Source organism: Heloderma suspectum, chromosome 2, assembly GCF_057233095.1.
Source record: "Heloderma suspectum isolate Gila_16-S chromosome 2, 16-S_ref, whole genome shotgun sequence".
Lineage (NCBI taxonomy): Eukaryota > Metazoa > Chordata > Lepidosauria > Squamata > Helodermatidae > Heloderma > Heloderma suspectum.
The window spans coordinates 174980330-175003173 of record NC_139459.1 but is presented as its reverse complement, the minus strand read 5'-3'; the positions used below and the strand labels follow the sequence as shown (position 1 = coordinate 175003173).

Below are 22844 nucleotides of genomic sequence, written 5' to 3'. Positions count from 1 at the left end.
GCTTATGGCCTAAGTCCAATTCCCAAACTGAAACATTAGCCACATTCATCCTTTCTTACCCTGATTTCACCCTCCCTCTCTCTGGATTGTCACTGCCACCAACCCTACTCTGTCCAAATCTAGACTGAAAGCTCCTTAGGCAAGGATCTGTCTTTTCGTTCTGTGACTCAGTAAAACGAATACCATGTGCATGGATGGCACTCTATAAATCATTATCTTCATCACTAGTAGGCTTCTCCAGGCTCCATGACATAGGTGAGGACAGACATTAGGGAACCATGGCCATGTTTCCATTACAACGGAAGAAGCTAATGGAGGAGTACCGGATTTTTAAAAAGGAATTGGCTTTGCTGTGAGCAGGGTTCCACGAGCAGATTCTCCAGACCAGTAAAAATCACTTCACAGAACATACTTCCTGGTGGGGGTGGGGGTTGGGGTGAAGGTCATCTGACTGGCAGGGGCTGCTCAACCAATAAGAGGGGCTTTCCCCACTCTCCCCTGAAAGTCCAGATGCACCCGCATTTCAGGAGCAAGCCACATTGAGCATAATGGGAGTTACTTCTGAGTAGACACACATATGCTTGTGCTGGGAGAGGAGGGGGAGAGAACATAAAGAGGAAACCAGCCCCCATTTTAACCCACAGGACCTCATTGACCACAATGGGAGTTACTTCTGAGGAGACAGTAATGGGTTTGTTGTGGGAAAGAGAGCAGTAAACACAAAGACAGAAACCAGCCCCCATTGTAACCCGCAGGATGTCTAGAAGGAAGCTGTGAAGTACTTACTTCCTAAGGCAATGAATCGGAGCCTTGAGATCCATGCTTAATCGCACTTAAGGAATTGGGCTTTAAATTGTGCCATTTCAATTAAGGGGGTTCTCTGTAAGTTCTGTGGGCATTAAGAGGGCAAGCCTCATTCAGCACAATGGGAGGAAACACCCCTTGACTGGGGTCACAGTGAAAGGCACAACTCTGGGCAGGGCTAGCATTTCTGCGGTCAATGCAAGGGTTGGGGCACACAGCAACTATACCGGGGAGAACCTGACTTGAGGAAAAGAATCGGACTTTAAGCAGTCTCAGGAAATCCGTGATAATTTTTCCCTGATAAGCTCTGGGGTGGCTGCTGGATGGCCACAATGTCATGTATCCCTAACTACCTCAACACGCAGCTGGCTCGGAGTAAATTGCTGGTGGAAACACCCCCCATGTGAGAAGTCCCTCTGTGTGGAATTATGTCTTTTACAAGCTTCCTCCTCACATCAGGTGGGCTGCTCTTTTCAAAACTAGTGAGGCAGTAGAAGCGGACGGACAATTCCATGATGGGGTATATGAAACAGCAAAGATAAAGGAAAATTCTGTGAGGAAACAATAATCAGCATTAGGGATGGCAGAGAATTCCGCCACGGATTTCAGTGAGGCCGAATGCACTGGCATTCAGCCCCCTGAAACTCGTGGTGGAACGGCCTCCCACCACCCGCCACCCCGCGGAATCCCCCCCAGGACGAAGCCTTACCTGGGGCGGATGTTCTGGCGGTGGCGGCTCTGGCAGCGGTGGCGGCTGGTCTCTTGGCCGGCTGCTGCGGCCACCATTTGTATTTACGTAGCCTATCACGGTAAAGGCAGCCACGCAAATGACAGCCACTGCGTAGCCTATCATGGCCACTAACATAGCCTATTTACGTAGCCCACTTACCACTTACGTATTTACGTAGCCCACTTACCACGGCCAAATGGCGGCCACTTACGTAGCCTATCACGGCAGCCTGGCAGGATGCAAATGGCGGCTGCTACGGCGGCCGCCATTTGTGTCTGCAGCAGCTGGCCGTGGCCAGAACTCCAGCTGCGGATGGCCCTGGCCGGCAGCTCTGTGGAGATGCCGCAGAGCAGAGCCGGCCAGGGAGGATTCCAGGAGGAGGGATGGAGCGCCTCCCCCCCACCGCGAATCAAAACTGCGAAAAGGTAAGTGACTTTCGTACATCCCTAATCAGCATATATAAGTTTTCTAATGAAGCAATTGTGATTTAAACCAGCAGAATGTTCTCCCCAAAGGCTGGGGAGCTCTTCTTGGTTTGGATCTTACCTTACATTTCACTATACATGTTGGATATATGTGACGGATGTACTCTAATGTGGTGGTTCTCAAAGAAAGCTATACTGTCTATGGCCTGTCCTTTCACTCAAATCCAGCAGTCGTTGTCCCCCATATGCTTTTCTCTGCCTTCTGCTTTCCCCTAGTCCACCCCCAATAGGTTTCCTAGAGTTGGGGGTTAGGAAAGAGAGAGTTCCCAAATAAGGGCTGCAAACTTCTTATCCTCAAAAGGCCTGCTGCATCAAAGCAAGCTTTGTGTGGTCTACAAAGTGATGGGCCGGTGTAAAAGCTGGACTGGAACAGCCCCTATATTATTATTAACCCCTAAATGCCCAGAACACATCCAGAACAGAATAGAGTGGCCTGGAACGGTCACTTCCAAATGGGCCAAATCAACCAAATTCACCAGTAACACATAACAACATAGGACTGATACAATAAGCCACAAAACCCTCACAGAAACCATGTTCTAATATCCAATTTGGGCAATAGAGGACATTCTCAAAAAACAGCCCGGAACAGCAACTTTGAAGTGACCCAAATCAACCACATTCACCAGTCACATATGTCTATATGGGAGGGATGCAATAAGCCACAAAACCATCACAGAAACTACGTTCAGGTCCCCATTCCGGGCAATAGTCTGCATTCTTGAAAAATGGACCAGAACTGCCACTTCCAAGTGAGCCAAATCAACCAAATTCAGCAGTCACACATGACTGTATGGGAGGGATGCATTAAGCCACAAAATTTCCACAGAAACCATGTTCAGATACCAGTTCTGTGTCAACTTTCTCAAAAAATGGCCTGAAACAGCAATTTTCAACCAATTTCACCAGTGTCACATAACTATATGGGAGGCACGCAGGAAGTCACAAAACTTCCATAGAAACTACGTTTGGATACCTGTTCTGGGCAATAGTCAACATTCTCGAAAAACAGCCCAGAATGGCAACTTCAAGTGAGCCAAATCAACCACATTCACCAGTCAGACATAACTATATAGGAGGCATGCAATAAGCCACAAAAACCTCTACAGAAACCAGGTTTGGGTACCTGTTCCGGGCAATAGTCCATATTCTGGAAAATGGCCCAGAACACCGACTTCAAAGTGAGCCAAATCAACCAAATTCACCAGTCACAAATACTTACATGGGATGGATGCAATAAGCCACAAAATGTTCACAGAAACTATTTTCAGATACCTGTTCCAGACAATAGTCCAAATTCTGGAAAATGGACTGGAACACCAACTTCAAAGTAAGCCAAACCCACCAAATTACCAGTCACACATGATTATATATGGGGGAGATGTAATAAGCTATAAAGCCTCCACAAAACCATGATCTTGTGCCTGGATCAGGCAACAGTTCATACTTTATAATATGGCCCAGAATGGGAACTTCCAAGTGAGACAAAGCAACCAAAATTTCTAGGGACATGTAACTACATGGGATGGATGCAATAAGCCAGAAATATTCCACAGAAACCATGTTCCAGTCTCTATGCAGGAAATAGTCCATGTTCTGGAAAATGGCCCAGAAGGGCAACTTCAAAATAAGCCAAATCAACTAAGTTCACCTGTCACACATAACTGGATGGGAGTGATGCAAGGAGACACAAAACCTCCACAAAAGCCATGTTCCAATAACCAGACTTATTTTTTACTTTTGTGGGGGATTTGTGCATGTGTGCATTTGGCACATTTGTGCATGCCTGCAAGTGCACTAATGTGCATTTGTAAATGACTGAAATTCTTGTAGACAGAAGTAATTTTCCTCCTCCTCTCTGTTTTATCCTCACAACAACAACCCTGTGAGGTAGGTTGGGCTGAGAGTATGTGACTGGCCCAAAGTCACCCAGTGAGCTTCCATGGCCGAGTGGGGACTAGAACCTGGATCTCCCAGCTCCCAGTCCAACACTCTCGCCACTACACCACACTGGCTCTCCTGTAGTGTAGTGGTGAGAGTGACAGACTGGGAGCTGGGAGATCCGGGTTCTAGTCCCCACTTGGCCATGGAAGCTCACTGGGTGACTTTGGGCCAGTCACAGACTCTCAGCCCATCCTACCTCACAGGGTTGTTGTTGTGAGGATAAAACAGAGAAGAGGAGGAAAACGTAAGCCACCTTGAGTTCCTTGCGAGAGGAAAAAAGGCGGGATATAAATGCAATAAATAAATAAATAAATAAAATAATTCCCATCAATGAGTGGACAACAAAACAAAGGACACTCGACAATCCACAAAACACAGATGGAACAGATTTAAGAAAATGCATACATCCCTACCCATGCCTCCCATTTACATTGCCAAAAGGCATATCGTTGCAATGGAAATTGCCGGCATAGGGAAAAGAGTTAAAGCCCCCTACCCACCAGTCTAGGGTCCTGATCCATATGAGGTCCCATGAGCTTACTTTTGAGTAAAAAAGAAAGAAAACCTAGCTACATCTGTACAGTAACATGACGTTTGACCCTCAGATAGTTTGGAAGGGGTGGGGATGGAATGCACAGATAGGGGGAGCAGAAGAATCAAGACCTCGCACCACCTTTCTGAAAGCAGAAATGCAGTACAAGGGTCCCAATCCTTGCTCTTACTTTCTGTGTGGTGGGGGAAAGACATGCAAGGATTGTATCTCACGCTATATTCACACATTACACTGAACATGCATTCACACTCTATGTAATCCCATTTCATTTCACTTCATGCACCCACACTTTTCCTTGGTCAGCAAAGATGCCCCTTGTTGGCCTGGTCTGATATTGCTTTATGAAGCATCTAGTGTTATTGCTAGGAGATGTCTCCCTCTCATTGTTCAATCCATCCTGCCAGCGACTGATGTAACTAATAAACAGGCCTGGCTGAACTCAAAGGAAGATTCCTGTAGCAATAGAGTAAGGCTCAGATGATTCATAAGGCAATACAGGACCAAGACAACATGGGGCATCTTTGCTGGCCCCAGACACTCCCTCTTCCTCATGTGGATTTGGGCCTGAAAGACCTAGGAGAAAGGTGGATGCATGGAGGGTAAGTTGTAAGCAAGCGTAAGTCATGACACTGTACAACATCATCACTGATCATAGGGCACATCAGTTAAGGCACCAGACTTAGCTTCCAATTTCCTGGATTTGTGAACCTTGAACAAACATGAGATAGCTTTAACTCTGGTCTTAAACCAGCAGGCTTTTAAAAATAATTGAATATAAATTACGCTGGTTTAACAATAGAGAAATTTGATGTCCGATGTTACTTGGTAGGGCTAAAAGTTAAAGATGCACATCAGTAATTTTTTAGGTGGGTTTGATTCTGTTATATTATTGTAATGTACTTTAAAGATGGCTTTTAATTCTAATATTGAGTGGTAGTGTTTGTTTATGGCTTATTGCATCACTCCCATTTACTCATGTATGACTACTGAGTTTGGTTGATTTGTCTCACTTGGAAGCTTCTGTTCTGGGCCATTTTACAAAATACAGATTGTTGCCTGAAACAGGTACTGGAACAAGGTTTCATGGCAGTTCTGTAGCTTATTATAACACTTGCATGCAGTTATGTGTGACTGGAGAATTTGGTTTATTTGGCTCATGTGGAAGTTGCCATTCCAGGCCGTTTTTTGAGAATTCAGACTTGCCTGGAACGGGTACCTGAAAGTGGTTTCTGTGGAAGTTTTATGGCTTATTGCATATGTGTGACAGGTGAATTAGGTTGATTTGGCTCATTTGGAAGCAGCTGTTCCATCTGGGCCACTCCATTCTGTTCCGGGTGTGTTCTGGGCATTAAGGGGTTAATAATAATATAATTTTTTCAAGGGCTTCCGTCCTACAATATTGCTCTCAGGTGTCTCTAACACACACCATAGTGTTTGGCATGGTTTTCTTTTAAATAATGGCCATTCTGGCCCATTCCATTCTGTTCTGGCTTTTACACCATCCCCAGAATATTCAGCTGCTGTCCCACATAATGGCAGCAGTGAGTGGCAAAGGGAAGGCTGGCCATTTTTATTTTCCCAAAATGCAATAACCAAACTGGCACCTGACTGCTTATCAGAGCTCTCTTTCTCCTGCTTTCGAATCAAATTCTCCTCCAGAAGACAAAAGGCATCTCTACACCAGCCTAAAATCCTGCATTTAAAATGGGGCTTTCTGCTTCCGTTTTAAATGCAGGATCACAACAATGCCCTTTTTCACGTCCTTCTTTTACCCCCACCCCTTCCCCCCTCCTTCTCCCCATATCTGAGTCTTCCTGAGTCTTATATTTCATGGATCTCACTCCTCTTCTTGCCGCTTTTACTGTTTTCACGGAGGAAACTCAAGTGGACCACAACTGGGTAATTTGATAGCTCATTATCTGCAGTCTATTTAAAAATGAAACAAAGGGCATTTAGTGCAGGAGACGCCCTGGAGGGTCATGGTGTCATGTAAAGAGCCTGCAAACTTCTTTTGAAGGAGCAATCTCAATCGCAGGATAAAAGCTCAGTGTGAAGCAGCCCAAAGAGAATCCAATCAGCACATTTTGAGGTAAGAGAAACAATATTTTGAATTTGCCTTTATAATTTCAAGCCAGGCCTACCTTGAAAATGAGCTGTCTTAGGAAAATGTTTGGAGACTTCAATTGTATTGGTGTAAAATGTGGCTGCCAGAATATTAACCACAATCAGTCACACAGACCATATAATTACTATATTGTTTTAACTCATTGGTTGCCATTTTGTTTCTCAGCCCAGTTAAGGGGGTTGGGTTGTATCTTTAGGACCCAAAATGGCCTGGGACCTGGCTATAACAAGGATCACCTCCTCCCATATGTACTTACTTACCTGCACACTTCCACTAACGTCAGAGGCCTTGGTATATTTAGCCTTTCCCAGCCTGTTGCCCTCCACATATTTTATACTACAATTCCCATCACCCCCAGTCAGCATGGCAATGGCCAGTGATGATGGGAGTTGTAGGCCAAAAGACCTGGAAGGCACCAGGCTGGGGAAATCTTCCGCCATTGCCATCTGACATTCTGTGGGTGGGCATGTGAGACAGGCTTGTAGGGTCACTGTGCCCCCATTGTGGAATGCAGACATCATTTCTACTCACCTTCTGGAGAATGTTTCAAACCCATTCCAAAGAGTTTGGAGAGGGGATGCATCCTGATCCTTTGTAAAGTTATAGCTGGTGTGACTTCTAGCTATTGTATTTTCCTGGGGTTGGATCTAGATTTAGTCATGCTTAGAGTAGACTCATTGAAATCCATGGGACTTAACTTAGCCATGAAGTTGTCCCATTTAGTTCAATGGGTCTACTCTACACATGACCAAATCTGGATCCAGTCCCTAACCTGTATTAATTTTTAAGTTGTTTTGCTTTTTAAAAAAATGGCCATGTTATTAGTCACCTTGAATATTTATTTTCTGATAGAAAGGCAGGAATAACAATAATAAAAATAATAGAAGTAGCAGTAGTAGTAATATTGTCCATGGAAACATCACTCTCTTTTCTTGGTTCTTACTTCCTCAGAAAATCTCTGATCCTGCCAAGGAGTCTCCCCACAGCTGCCTTTATGTCTTGGTTCCTCAGGCTGTAGATGAAGGGGTTTAGCATAGGGGTCACCACTGCATACAAGAGAGAGATAAAGGTGCCTTTTTGCGCTGAGTAAGCAGAGCCAGGCTGCAAATAGAGGCAGCTGATGGTGCCATAGAACAAGACCACTACAGCCAGATGAGAACCACAGGTGGAGAAGGCCTTGCGCTTCCCAGCAGTCGTTGGGACTTTCATGATTGCACAGAATATCCGGGTGTAGGAGATGATGATGAGAACAAAGGGTCCTAGAATATCCACCACACCCTCCGTCTGCACCAGGGTCTTTATGACCTTCGTGTCAGAGCAGGAGAGTTCCAGAAGAGGATAGGCATCACAGAAGAGGTAGGGGATCTCCCAAGGGGTGCAGAAAGAAAGGTGCGATATCAGAAGTGTATAGAGCAAGGAGTGGAGAGCGGAAATGATCCAGGATCCAGATGCCAGTAAGAGGCAGCACTTATGGCTCATCGCCATGGTGTAGTGCAGTGGGCGGCAGATGGCCACGTAGCGGTCATAAGCCATGCAGGCCAAGAGGAAGTTATCGGTGTTGCCAAAGGTCAAGAAGAAATACATCTGGGTCAAACACCCACTGTAGGAAATGGTCTTGGTCTGAGACATCAAATTTGTTAGTATCTTCGGAACAGTGGTGGAAACAAAAATGGTGTCAACCAGGGAGAGGTGGCTGAGGAAGAAGTACATAGGGGTGTGATGGAGGTGGTCATCAAAGCGGATAAGCAGGAGAATCACAAGGTTCCCCAGTAGAACCAACAGATAGATGGAGAGGAAAAGCAGGAAGAGGAGAGTCTGGTACTCAGGTTGGGTGGAGATACCCAAAAGGACAATTTCAGAGGTGCCTGTTCGGTTCTTGCTGGCCATTCTCCAGCTGTAAAAGGGAATGAGAGATGAAGATGCAATCTAATTGTTGCCGCAACCTTCCCACTTCTGCTGGAGAGAAAGATGAAATTATTTGTTTGACTGTCATCAACATCTCAGTTTAGTTGGTTTTGTTTCTTTGCAACTGCCCCCACCGCAGCCCATTTTTCGATGACCTTTTCCTCTTTCGGGAATGTGGCAGCTGAACAGATAGAGCGAAAACAGCAAATAAACCTATTAACCTTTCACAAAAACCTGCAGCAACATGTCTGAGCTGCTTCCCTGAGGGATGCTTTTTATTTAGGACATTTCTACTCTGCCTTTCTTTCATCATGGCACTCAAGAAGGTGCACAGACATTTCCCAGATGGTCTCCCATCCAAGCATTGACCAGACCCAGACCTGCTTAGCTTCAGCCAGATGAATGAATTGCATGCCCTCTGACCCTGTCTATGTGAATACTGAAGAAGTATGTGAAAACTAGGGCTCTCAACACTGTGAAATTCTGTGGGAAAGACCCACACACAATTACCGCTCACCCATCCATCCATGTTTCTGACATTCTTATGTATATCACTGCCATGTGGGATTGCACCTCAGGGAAGCAACTTGCAGGTGCCTGTGGAAACAAAAAGTAGGATGGGGGAAGATTTATTCATCTTTAGAAGGGCTAACTTGCTGCTTCATACATATAAAGGCAATGTGATTAATACATATGATTGGGATTAATAAATGTAAGCTCAGGTATAGTTGTCACAAACAACAGACCAGGTGGTATACATGTGTTGGGGCTGTACCAATTCTGAGTACAGGAGATTGAGGCTGCAATCCTCTTCACACTTACTGGTGAGTTGTTGTTGATTCGTTCAGTCGCTTCCTACTCTTTGTGAATTCATGGACTAGCCCACGCCAGAGCTTCCTGTCGGCCAGCGCCACCCCCAGCTCCTCCAAGGTCGAGTCCGTCACCTCCAGAATATCATCCATCCATCTTGCCCTTGGTCGGCCCCTCTTCCTTTTGCCTTCCACTTTCCCTAGCAGCAGCATCTTCTCCAGGGTATCCTGTCTTCTCATTATGTGGCCAAAGTACTTCAGTTTTGCCTTTAATATCATTCCCTCAAGTGAGCAGTCTGGCTTTATTTCCTGGAGTATGGACTGGTTTGATCTTCTTGCAGTCCAAGGCACTCTCAGAATTTTCCTCCAGCACCACAGTTCAAAAGCATCTATCTTCCTTCGCTCAGCCTTCCTTATGGTCCAGCTCTTGCAGCCATAGGTTACTACGGGGAATACCATTGCTTTAACTATGCGGACTTTTGTTGTCAGTGTGATGTCTCTGCTCTTCACTATTTTATCAAGATTTGTCATTGCTCTCCTCCCAATAAGTAAACATCTTCTGATTTCCTGGCTGCAGTCAGTGTCTGCAGTAATCTTTGCGCCTAGAAAGACAAAGTTTGTCACTGCCTCCACGTTTTCTCCCTCTATTTGCCAGTTATCAATCAGGCTGGTTGCCATAATCTTGGTTTTTTTGAGGTTTAACTGCAACTCAGCTTTTGCACTTTCTTCTTTCACCTTCTTCATGAGGTTGCTCAGCTCCTCCTCGCTTTCAGCCATCAAAGTGGTATCATCTGCATATCTGAGATTGTTAATGTTTCTTCCAGCGATTTTAACTCCAGCCTTGGATTCATCAAGCCCAGCATGTTGCATGATGTGTTCTGCGTACAGGTTGAATAGGTAGGGTGAGAGTATACAACCCTGCTGTACTCCTTTCCCAATCTTAAACCAGTCCGTTGATCCGTGGTCTGTTCTTACCGTTGCTACTTCGTCAGGTATAGCCAATAGTATAGGAATACAGATTCCTCAGGAGGCAGACAAGATGACTTGGTATCCCCATACCACCAAGAATTTGCCACAATTTGTTATGATCCACACAGTCAAAGGCTTTAGAATAGTCAATAAAAGAGAAATAGATGTTTTTCTGAAACTCCCTGGCTTAATCCATTATCCAGCGGATATTGGCAATTTGGTCTCTAGTTCCTCTGCCTTTTCTAAACCCAGCTTGTACATCTGGCAATTCTCATTCCATGAATTCCTGGAGTCTACCTTGCAAGATCTTGAGCATTACCTTACTGGCATGTGAAATAAGTGCCACTGTTCGATAGTTTGAACATTCTTTGGTGCTTCCCTTTTTTGGTATGGGGATACAAGTTGATTTTTTCCAATCTGTTGGCCATTCTTGTGTTTTCCAAATTTGCTGGCATATGGCATGCATCACCTTGACAGCATCATCTTGCAAGATTTTAAACAGTTCAGCTGGGATACCGTCATCTCCTGCTGCCTTGTTATTAGCAATACTTCTTAAGGCCCATTCAACCTCACTCTTCAGGATGTCTGGCTCTAGCTCACTGACCACACCGTCAAATCTATCCCTGGTATTATCCTTCCTATACAGATCTTCCGTATATTCTTGCCACCTTTTCTTGATCTCTTCTGCTTCTGTTAGGTCCTTGCCATCTTTGTTTTGGATCATACCCATTTTTGCCTGGAATTTACCTCCGATGTTTCCAATTTTCTGGAAGAGGTCTCTTGTTCTTCCTATTCTGTTATCTTATTCCACTTCCACGCATTGCTTGTTTAAAAATAATTCCTTATCTCTTCTGGCTAACCTCTGGAATTTTGCATTTAATTGTGCATATCTCCCCCTATCACTGTTGCCTTTTGCTTTCCTTCTTTCTTGGGCTGCTTCCAGTGTCTCAGCAGACAGCCATCTTGCCTTCTTGGTTTTCTTTTTCTTTGGGACGTTTTTTGTTGCCACCTCCTGAACAATGTTGTGAACTTCTGTCCATAGTTCTTCCGGGACCCTATCTACTAAATCTAGTCCCTTAAATCTATTCTTCACCTCCACTGCATATTCATGAGGGATATTAGTGAGCTCATATCTGCCTGATCTGTGGGTCTTCCCTATTCTCTTTAGTCTGATTCTAAATTGTGCAATAAGAAGTTCATGATCTGAATAGGGATGTACGAAAGTCACTTACCTGTTCGCGGATTATGCTGATGCTGGGGGGGAGGCGCTCCATCCCTCCCCCCCCCCCAAATCCTGGCCAGCCGGCTCTGCTCTGCAGGGATTCTGCGGAGCCGCCAGCCGGCTCCGCCAGCGGCCGGACATCTGGCCGCTGGCTAGCAGGGACGCAAATGGCGGTGGCCATAGCCGCCGCTGTTTGCATCCCTGCAGTCAGCCGTGATAGGCTATGTAAAGATTTACGTAGCCTATCATGGCTGATTAAAAAAACAACAACAACACGCGTATGCAAATGGCAACGCCCATGGGCACTGCCATTTGCGTTCCTTATTTTGGCACGTCTTAGTCTACGTAAACATTTACATAGACTACGGTGAAAATAAGGGGAACGCAAATAGCGTAGACGCTACGCTATTTGCGTTCCCCTTATTTTCACCGTAGTCTACGTAAATGTTTACGTAGACTAAGACGTGCCAAAATAAGGAACGCAAATGGCGGCGCCCATGGGCACCACCATTTGCGTACGCGCGTTTTTGTTTTTGTTTTTTAATCAGCCGTGATAGGCTTTGTAAACATTGACGTAGCCTATCATGGTGTTTTTAAAAATTTAGTCGTGATAGGCTACGTAAATCTTTACGTAGCCTATCACTTTTTTTGTGTTTTTTTGTTTTTAAACTTGGAAATGGCGGCGGCGGCAGCCGGTCGGAAGACCGGCAGCCGCCGCCGCCAGGAAGATCCGCCCCAGGTAAGTCCCGTCCAGGGGTGGCGGGGGGCTGGTCCGCCACCAATTTTGGGGGGCCGAATCCGCTGGCATTCGGCCTCCACGAGATCCGTGGCGGAACTTTCGTACATCCCTAGATCTGAACTACAATCAGCTCCAGGTCTTGTTTTTACCAACTGCATAGATGTCCGCCACCTTTGGCTACAAAGGATGTAGTCAATCTGATTTCAGTGTCGACCGTCTGGTGAAGTCCATGTATAAAGTCGTCTCTTAGGTTGTTGGAAGAGAATGTTTGTTATGCACAGTGGGTTGTCTTGGCAAAATTCTATCAGCCTATGTCCTGCTTCATTTTGTTCTCCCAGACCATGCTTGCCTATAATTCCAGGTGTCGTTTGACTACCCACCTTAGCATTCCAGTCTCCTGTAATGAAAATAACATCTTTGTTTGGCGTACTATCCAGTAGGTGCTGCAGATCCTCATAGAACTGATCTACTTCTGCTTCTTCAGCATCTGTGGTTGGGGCATATATTTGGATCACTGTGATGTTAAATGGCTTACCCTGAATTCCAATTGAGATCATTCTGTCATTTTTTGGATTTTATCCAAGCACTGCTTTAGCCACTTTATTATTAATTATGAAGGCTACTCCATTTCTTCTGTGGTCCTCTTGTCCGCAGTAGTAGATCTGGTGGTCATTTGATGTGAAATGGCCCATTCCAGTCCATTTCAGTTCACTGACACCCAAAATGTCTATATTTAATCTTGACATTTCCCCAATAACCACATCCAATTTGCCCTGGCTCATAGATCTTACATTCCAGGTTCCTATGGTGTGTTGATCTTTAGAACATCGGATTTGTCGTTCACCACCAGCACCACCGGCTGCTAGCCGTCCTTTTGGCTTTGAGCTAGCTGCGTCATCATATCTGGGGCTAGTTGAACTTATCCTCTGTTCCTCCCCAGTAGCATTTTGACCATCTTCCGACCTGGGAGTCCCATCTTCCAATGGTATACCGACATATCTCTGGTTGTACTGATCCATTTAGTTTTCATGGCAAGAATACTGGGGTGGGTTGCCGTTTCCTTCCCCAGGGATCGTATTTAGTCTGACCTCTCTGCCATGATCTTCCCGTCTTGGGTGTCCCTTCACGGTTTAGCTCATGACATCACTGAGGTGTTCAAGCTCCAGCGCCACGACAAGGTGACGTTCTCCTTTGCTGAAGACTGGTGAGTAAGCTCCATTTAATACCATATAGCAGCCTTCCTCAACCTGGCATTCTCTGGATATATTGGTCTTCAACTCCCATCTGTTCAAGCCAGCATGGCCAATGGTCAGGAATGCTGGGAATTATAGTCCAAAACATCTTGAAGGCCCTAGTCCCCCACCCCTGGTCTACACTGACTGGCAGCAGCTCTCCAGGGTCTCATGCCCTAACTGGAGATGCCAGGGATTGAACTTGGACCTTCAGCAGGCGAAGCAGGTGGTCTACCATTGAGTTATGGCCCAGCAGCTACACCCAGCAGCTTCATGTAGAAGCACCTAACAGTTTCACCTTAAACAGTATGGGAAGGCGAAACTGAAACTTGTGGAACTCAACAGGTTAAATCCCACAGATAGGAACAATAGTCTTCCAACACCACCTACTGCAGTTCAGTGCCTCAAACTCCCAACTCACACAAGAGAAGCAGAAGGAAACTTTGGACAATTATATCTAAAACTGTTGAGCAATCCAGGTGTAAGGGAAAAACTGGAGGCTAAAATTTCAGGGCCCCTGGCATTGGATACCTAGGCACACTAACTTTAAACAGCCTCAGCTTGGCCCTGATGTTGTAGGTGAGGTTCTTTCAAGAATTTGAGATAGAATGTTCGCATTCACTCAAATTCACTTAAATAAGGACTATTTAAATATTTAAATATTTCTGAATCAGAGGTCGGAATTAAGATTGCTGGGAGAATTATCAACAACCTCCGATATGCAGACGATACCACCCTAATGGCAGAAAGCGAAGAGGATCTAAAGAGCCTCTTGTTGAGGGTGAAAGAGGAGAGTGCAAAAGCTGGTTTGAAACTCAACATTAAAAAAACTAAGATCATGGCATCTGGCCCCATCACTTCCTGGCATATAGAAGGGGAAGAAATGGAAGCAGTGACAGATTTTACTTTCTTGGGCTCCAAGATCACCGCAGACGGTGACTGTAGCCATGAAATTAAAAGACGCTTGCTCCTTGGGAGGAAAGCTATGGCCAACCTAGACAGCATAGTAAGAAGCAGAGACATCACCTTGCCGACAAAGGTCCGTCTAATCAAAGCTATGGTTTTCCCAGTAGTAACGTATGGCTGTGAGAGCTGGACTATAAGGAAGGCTGAGCGCCGAAGAATTGATGCTTTCGAACTGTGGTGCTGGAGAAGACTCTTACGAGTCCCCTGGACTGCAAGGAGGTCAAATCAGTCCATCCTAAAGGAAATCAACCCTGAGTGCTCATTGGAAGGACAGATAATGAAGCTGAAGCTCCAGTATTTTGGCCACCTAATGCGAAGAGAAAACTCCCTGGAAAAGACCCTGATGCTGGGAAAGACTGAAGGCAAAAGGAGAAGGGGACGGCAGAGGATGAGATGGCTAGATAGCATCACGGATGCAATGAATATGAACTTGAGCACACTCCGGGAGAGAGTGCAGGACAGGAAGGCCTGGCGTGCTATGGTCCATGGGGTCACGAAGAGTCGGACACGACTGAACGACTGAACAACAAAGGACTAAAACAATGACTTGGGCTAAATGCATTTATTAAGGAAGATGAAGAAAGTTTAAGAAACACACAAACTCTTCACTCAGACAAGCAAAGCAAAGACATACTCACAAATCCTGCAGCTGTATGCCTACCACTCATACCTGTACTTTACCAGCAAAAGGAGATCTCTCTCATTGGCAAAGGGAAACTTCCCACAATACAGGACCTCTATTGAGGCCCTGCAGTCAGGAGCAGGACACGCCAAGTCTCATTATGCATGGACTTAAATTCTCTTCTAAACTTGGTGACCTCTTTGTTATTACATATTCTAAAATCTTTACATCTATTGGTCCGTGGCACATTTTAGTTAGGCTACATTTGTTAAATGTTCCCTCCTATTTCTGATGAATGTTGTTTACTCCAAAATGAGCCTTAGTTCTTATTTTTTGCGGGCAATGACTCCATTTATTTCTCCTTCTTTTTCTAGGCATCTAGACAAAGCGGAAACCCTAACCACAACATGTTATTTTCTAGGATCCCTTACCCATCACCTAGTTCCCTTGTAAGGATACATTTGGAAGGTTATCAAGACATATCTTATCAATTTATATATGACATCTAGCAAGTTACTAATACAGTAGATCTTGCTCCTCTACTTGCCTTGTTACACATTAAAGTGTTACCCCCAAACACACACACACACACGTGCTATCTTCTGTGTTAAGTGAATGTTGCAAAGCCCAAGAAAAATCCTTTCACAGGAGAAGTAATGGGGTGGAGCAGTATGCCCCTGTCTTTGTCCAGGCTCAAGTCATAAACCAGGGCAATGTTCATTTCAGATCCAGCCCGAAAACCATTTCAAACACATATATTGTCAGCCAAAGTCCTCCACCGTCTTGTTAGCTTCCTCTGGTGTAAGCAACTGAAATGCATTCATGCAATTGTGACTAGAAGAGGCTCTGGGCTCTTTACTTCTGATACAGAAACCGCTCTTCCAGTGCGACCTCCAATGTGTGCGGACTTTGTGTACAAAATGCCTAGCAAATAAGTCATAGTGGCTACAGACAGTTCCTGCACTGTATAATGGGAGGGGAGTTGCAAAAGCCTCTCTACGTTTATGAAAGCTCCACCAGGTAGCACTTGTGCAGATGCAGTGGTTAGACTGAGAGACTTCAACCTTCCCAAGACCACCTAGGGAACTCAGTGGCCCTGTTCAGACGTTACGCTAAGCTGTGATGGTTAGGCGTTTTTTGTGGGGGGAGAAAACCATGTTCCTCGTGGTTAGTAAGCCACCCTGGTTAACCATCCTCCTGCAACAGGGTTAAGAGACCCCAGGGTGGCTTACCGTGTTGTCTGGCAGGCTCCATGGTGGTTAGAATGGGTTCCGGAAGACTTCCAGGCTGCAACCATAGAGCCCGCAGGCTAGAGTGTCTGCCATTGCTGGTGACGCTCTAGCTGCCACAGACTTTCACTATGGTCACATGGCCATTTTGACACTGGAGTGGCCACCAGGAGCCTGTTCACGCTGTGGAAGATGACGGGATGCATGCTAACCAGACTTGGATGATTGCCAGGTCACTACGGAGGGGGGTGGTTAGCAGAGTCGTGGTATAGCGTGGTTCCAGGATTGTCTGGTGGGCCCACACGTTGTGATTTTCCTATCCCCCCCCCGCCCCCTTAGTTACCCTAACCACCCTCTTCTCAAGCATGTCTGAACAGGGCATTGGCTGTTCAAGGGATTTGCACCAAGATCTCTCCAGTCCAAGTCCAACACCCTTATTTACAGTGCAACTGGTCTTTAATTAGTCCTCAAATGGGGCACGCCCTTGCATTACGAGGGCAACACCAGTAGCACCCCCACCATTTTGTTTTTGACTTTTAGCTTAGGGCTAAAGTACACATTGCACGATCGTCAGTGGCATTTTTCTTTCTTTCTTAAGCCCCCATGTGAGGGGTGAGGGGAGGGAGGGGTAATTTAAAGACAAAAAGTAGCTGAGTGGGAAGGTTATCCCTCCACCACCATCTGCATGTGGTGGTTCCAATCCAGATCAGGGCCACACATGCTTACACAGAAGTTAAAAAAAAGAAAAAAATGATCACCTACATGCTATGCATTTAATGTTGCCTGTAGTTTAGCCCTTACAGAGAGAGGGAGAGAGAATATTGCAAGAAACAATGGACAAAAACTACTTCTGTGCCTCCGTTATGTGGCAGAAATGATTTCAGGAGGTGCTCCCTTTCTCGCCCCTGCATGGTAATCCTCACCTGTTGAAATACCCTCTTCCCCACTGGTGGAGCCCATGTGCCCTCTTTTGAACCTGCATCAGCCTTGACTAGAGAGAAAAGAAGGATGGGCATTGTGCAAAGGATAATTTAAATCAGGTCCCATGTTGCAGGTTAGGATTAAAGGTGGGTCCTGGGTCTCTGCAATCACATCCACCATTCATTATGTCAATTGATCTGTTAATCAAGCCAACAACTTGGAATATGAATACATCTGGGTCAGCAGCTGAATGTATGGGAATAGTAGATGTGATCCATTCCAGTTTTATGACCCTTAAGTACAGTGGTTGGGACTCACCTGGTCAGGAGCTGCTACTTCCACAAAGCTGGTGCACCCTCCTTTTGACAAATTGGAATCTGTGGGTGATGGGAGATATTTTTTACTCCAGTCTAAGAAGAAAGTATTTGAGCTAGCTTGGAAACTGGGATTCTTGTTTCCTTCCTTTAGGTTCCATGAGTTCTATTATCTGTATAGACGAAAGCATTACAAAGGGTAAGGTAGCTGTTATTTTAAAGCCAACAGGAGGCTTCCTCCATATCAAAAGTTCACTCCCATTTGTAATTCTGAATGGCGATCAGAGAATAGATTTCATTTCAGGAAGGTTGTGTCATCTCCAAAGAGTACAGAGGCCCTTTTAACCACTGAATGTTAGGTGGGCTGCAGCAGTGACACAGACTTCTCTGTAAAGATCTGACTGTGTTGTAAAGAAATTGTGAATCTTTCATTGGGCCAGGGAATAGTCCCTGGGAGTGTAGTTGTTGATGGAGACTGCTCCTGGGGGAGCTTGTTAACTGAAGCCTTGTGCCACTGCCACATGGTTTCACCAGCACAAGTCTTGATAGATGTTCCGTCCAAAGCACCTTGATGCTCACAACAGGTTAGGCCAAAATCAGCCAAGACCAGAGAGGACAGATGGCATTGTAAGCCCTTAGGGATCCTTCATGCCGAGCTTTTATCCTGTGATTGAGATTGAGCCTTCACGGAAGTTTGCAGGCTCTTTACATTATGCAGTGATCATCCCAGGCATCTCCTGCACTAAGTGCCCTTTGTTCCATTTTTAAATAGGTTGCAGATAATGAGCTACCAAATTACCCCGTTGTGTTCCGCTTCAGTTTCTTCTGTGAAAAGGGTTAAAGTGGCAAGAAGAGGAGCGAGATCAATGAAAGATAATGGAAGATTCAGATACAGGTTGAGGGGAAAGGAAGCACATGGAAAAGGGAGTCGTTGTGATCCTGCATTTAAAATGGAAGCAGAAAGCCCCGTTTTATATGCAGGATGTTAGGCTGGTGTAGAGATGCCCTTAGTGAAGCAAAGCAGGGAGTGTAAATCTTCAAGGACGATGCGAAAATTACAGGGGTCTCACACTTTGACCAACATCAGAGGACTTGCTCTGTTCCAGCCCTCCCCAACCTTTTGCCCTCCAGATATTTTGGACTACAATACCCATCAAACCTAGTTAGCATTGTAAAGGAAGGCAGGATGCTGGGGCTCTGCCAGCCCCTTTTTCACTCTTCAGCTTGGTGCTCCCCGACGCCAGAGGATCCCCCTCCCTCCCTGCAACCCTCCAGAGGGAATCAGTAGCCATTGAATTTAGCACTGACCCAAGAAAGAAATAGCAGCAATAATTTGGGGTAAAAGTTTATTTACAGTTAAGGGGTGAGAGAATGGGAACAGAAATAAAACAAGATGCAAATGGAAACACCCAAGAACCGACGTAGACTAAAATAATAAAACTCTACCTGACCTATCGGCTCACACCGAAGTAGGATCCTTTGTCGTTGCCAGCATACAAACACCTTCCACTCAGACCAGGTGAAAAACCCAAAGGACAGATGGTCACTTGTCTGTTTTTATCCGTTTCCTGCCCAGCTTGTAGCTCCTTCCCCCCCCCTCCTCCCAAGGAGGATGAGATGGCTTTTTCACACCTCCCCAGCTATGCTGGCCCTTTGGCAGGCCTAGATGGTTCACAGCCTTGAATCGAGATAAGAACTCCGGCCTGGGCCTCCAGCCGTGAGGCATTCCAGCCTCCCTTTAGTCCAGGTGGCTGGGATTGCTAATCTTCTTCCTGAGAACCTACCCTCCTTCTATAATAAAACAATAAAATGCAACCTAAAAGAAATACCTTATACTATTAACCCTTACCTACCACAGCCTTTCTCTTGATTAGGCCATCTCCTTTACAAGCATGGACAGTGGTCGAGCATGGTAGCAGTTGTAGTCCAGAACATCTGGAGAACACCAGCTTGGGCGAGGCTGCTCCATGCCTTCCACCCATTGCCATCTGACATTCTGTGGGTGGGCATGTGAGACAAGCTTGTGGGGTCACAAGGCCCCCAGTATGGAACACCATTAACAGGACCCCCTTTTTGTTCACTGTTTTGGGAATGTTTCAAACTTGGCTATTCCGAAGCATTTGAGGGTGGATGCATCCTGATCATTTGTAAGGTTATGGCTGATGGGTATTTTTTTTTCTGGTAAGGCAGTAATAATAATAATAATAATAATAATAATAATAATAATAATGGTAGTGACGCTGGCAATGTGCTTGTAGCTCACCTGGCCAGGAGAGAAACTGCAGCTTATGTGGCTGGTACCCCATCCAAAACAGATTCATGCAGATCAGATTCATTCCTGATCACTTTGGGCTTCAAGAATTATTGGTTTCATGTTCCTTGAGGCAGTGAACACAAAGTTGTACCACAAAACATATATTTATTGCTCGAACAATCTTGGAAAATAATGACAATTTGCAATGGTGAAACAAGCAAGACATAGTATCATATATGATACCATTTAGGATGATAAAAAGCATAACAGAAATAATGGCTAGCAATATTTCTTAGTAAAATTAAAGTTAACATTCCTTCCAAGAAAATAGCTATGAAGATTCCATATTTACCTAAAGCAGACAGGGTTAGGTAATCATGTTTAGGAGGCTTCTAGTCATCCTGGGATCTCTCTGCTCAAACTTGTTAAAATGTCACTATTTATAGCATTGTACCTAACCTTCGCTCAGGTCCTTTATCGTAGGCAAGCATCTGTGCAGCTTGAGTCAGGCAGGAGCTTCAGACCTAGTTATAGCTAACTGTAGGAGCACTTTCCCCTGACATAGACAGGCTCTGAGCAACTTCAGGAGCACCCTGGTGAAAGTCCATTTCCTCCTAAGTAAAAGAGCTTCTCTCTTTTTCCAAGAACTGAGTTTGCACCTGCGGCAAACTCCGAGTCCCTTCCCCAGTTCCAAGAACACGTCCTGCACTTAAAGTAGCTCATAAAGCTAGTCACTCCTATAAACTACAATAAATACTTGTCAATCTTACACATACATTACGACCATATACATACTTTGTAACAGTAGCAGTAATATTGTCCATGGAAATACCACTCTCTTTTCTAGGGCCCCATCTATGGCACCGCTTTCACCCCCCACCCCGCCGCAACTGCGCAGCAATGCAGCTTCCAACTATCATCCCCTGCGATACACTCGCGATTTACTGCGGGCTTCCCTAACAGACTCGCAGTGCCCTCTGTTTTTGCCATTATACTTAAATGCATAGCTGTGCAGTCCCGTGAGCGTGGGGGTGCAACACTTCATTGGCCGTTTCGTATTATAGAGGTTCTGTTGTGTCTTTCCCTCCCTTGTTAGTTAAAAATTGGTTGTTCTGTGCTCCTTCATTTCCACGCCATCTGTTTGTCAGTTTCCCAGCCTGAGACTCTCACGATTGTTTGCGATCACAAGCGTGAGCAGTGCGTGCCTACCCATCGCTCCGAAATGGTGGCCAGAGTGAAGATGGTCCTCCCCCAAGACCCCCCCCCCAGCCATGGGCACTGAGTCCAAAAGCAACCACTGCGAAGATACAAAGCTGCAAAAATGTGCGAAAGTGTGATTTAACCACTGAAAATGCCTCTTTGTGCCTCTGTACCTGCATAGCTGTGAAGGGACGGGGGGGATAAAGGGGCATCACAGAGGGATGCAAGCACTACGCATCCCTACAAGACACCCACTGCAAAATGCAAAGTCGGTTCAGGGAAGGGACAGACAGACCACAACTGCGGGGAAACGCACAGTAAACCCAACCAATCGCAGCAAAACACCACCTCGGAAATCCGCACTTTCCGGGAGAAAACCATGGATGGCAGCAAAGTGGCAACTGCATCATCTATCCCAAGGGACCTTGACTCGCAGCCGCCCTGGAGTGAAAGGCTCATGTAGATGGGGCCTCGGTTCTTACTTCCCCAGAAAATCTCTGATCCTGCCAAGGAGTCTCCCCATAGCTGCCTTCATGTCTTGGTTCCTCAGGCTGTAGATGAAGGGGTTTAGCATTGGGGTCACCACTGCATACAAGAGAGAGATAAAGGTGCCTTTTTGCGCTGAGTAAGCAGAGGTAGGCTGGAAATAGAGGCAGCTGATGGTGCCATAGAACAAGACCACTACAGCCAGATGAGAACCACAGGTGGAGAAGGCCTTGCGCTTCCCAGCAGTCGTTGGGACTTTCATGATTGCACAGAATATCCGGGTATAGGAGATGATGATGAGAACAAAGGGCCCTAGAATATCCACCACACCCTCCGTCTGCGCCAGGGTCTTTATGACCTTCGTGTCAGAGCAGGAGAGTTCCATGAGAGGGTAGATGTCACAGAAGAGGTAGGGGATCTCCCAAGGGGTGCAGAAAGAAAGGCGTGATATCAGAAGTGTGTAGAGCAAGGAGTGGAGAGCGGAAATGATCCAGGATCCAGATGCCAGTAAGAGGCAGCACTTATGGCTCATCGCCATGGTGTAGTGCAGTGGGCGGCAGATGGCCACGTAGCGGTCATAAGCCATGCAGGCCAAGAGGAAGTTATCGGTGTTGCCAAAGGTCAAGAAGAAATACATCTGGGTCAAACACCCACTGTAGGAAATGGTCTTGGTCTGAGATATCAAATTCGTTAGTATCTTGGGAACAATGGTGGAAACCATAATGGTGTCAGCCACGGAGAGGTGGCTGAGGAAGAAGTACATAGGGGTGTGATGGAGGTGGTCATCAAAGCGGATAAGCAGGAGAATCAGAAGGTTGCCCAGCAGGGCCAACAGGTAGATGGAGAGGAAAAGCAGGAAGAGGAGAGTCTGGTACTCAGGTTGGGTGGAGATACCCAAAAGAACAATTTCAGAGGTGCCCGTTTGGTTCTTGCTGGCCATTTAAAAGGAAACGAGAGACAGAGAGATGAAATGAAATCTAACTGATGCTACTGCATCCCACTTGTCCACTGGATGAAATAAAAAGAGAGACAGATTACCATTATTAGTCTATTTCTCATGGAAGGCTCAGTCCAATTGGTTTGGGTTCTTTGCAACTGGCCCCATTTTTACGATTACAGATTCCTATTAAGAAAAGGTGGCAGTCAAGCAGAGAGAGAGAGAAACACACACAAACCACTTGGAACTGGGACAAACTATAGCCCCTTTCACGTATACCTGCAGCAACATGCATGAGCCACTTCTTTGAGGCATGGTTTAATTTAGAGCATTTTTACTCTGCCTTTCTTCCATTATGGAACTCAAGGAGGCACCCGTGTGCATACTGAACAGGCATG

At 45.7% G+C, this 22844-nt stretch overlaps 2 protein-coding genes across 3 annotated transcripts; both read right to left on the bottom strand.

The window, feature by feature from the left end:
* Nucleotides 1–7580: 7580 nt before the first annotated feature.
* On the bottom strand, nucleotides 7581–13352 carry LOC146353348 (olfactory receptor 1f45-like). Of its 2 annotated transcripts, XM_084832224.1 has the most exons (2): nucleotides 13238–13352; nucleotides 7581–8516 (listed from the first exon to the last, which is right to left on the bottom strand). In XM_084832224.1, exons 1-2 carry the CDS (start codon nucleotides 13313–13315, stop codon nucleotides 7581–7583), a joined length of 1014 nt encoding a protein of 337 aa, XP_084688350.1. In that variant the 5' UTR covers nucleotides 13316–13352. The 2 variants fall into 2 exon arrangements, with proteins under 2 accessions (XP_084688350.1, XP_084688351.1); XM_084832225.1 differs by lacking the exon at nucleotides 13238–13352 and having other exon boundaries at nucleotides 7581–8568.
* An 8149-nt stretch (nucleotides 13353–21501) lies between these two features.
* Nucleotides 21502–22449, bottom strand: LOC146353347 (olfactory receptor 1f45-like). The gene has a single exon (XM_084832223.1). It carries the CDS (start codon nucleotides 22447–22449, stop codon nucleotides 21502–21504), a length of 948 nt encoding a protein of 315 aa, XP_084688349.1.
* Between the last annotated feature and the right edge of the window lie 395 nt (nucleotides 22450–22844).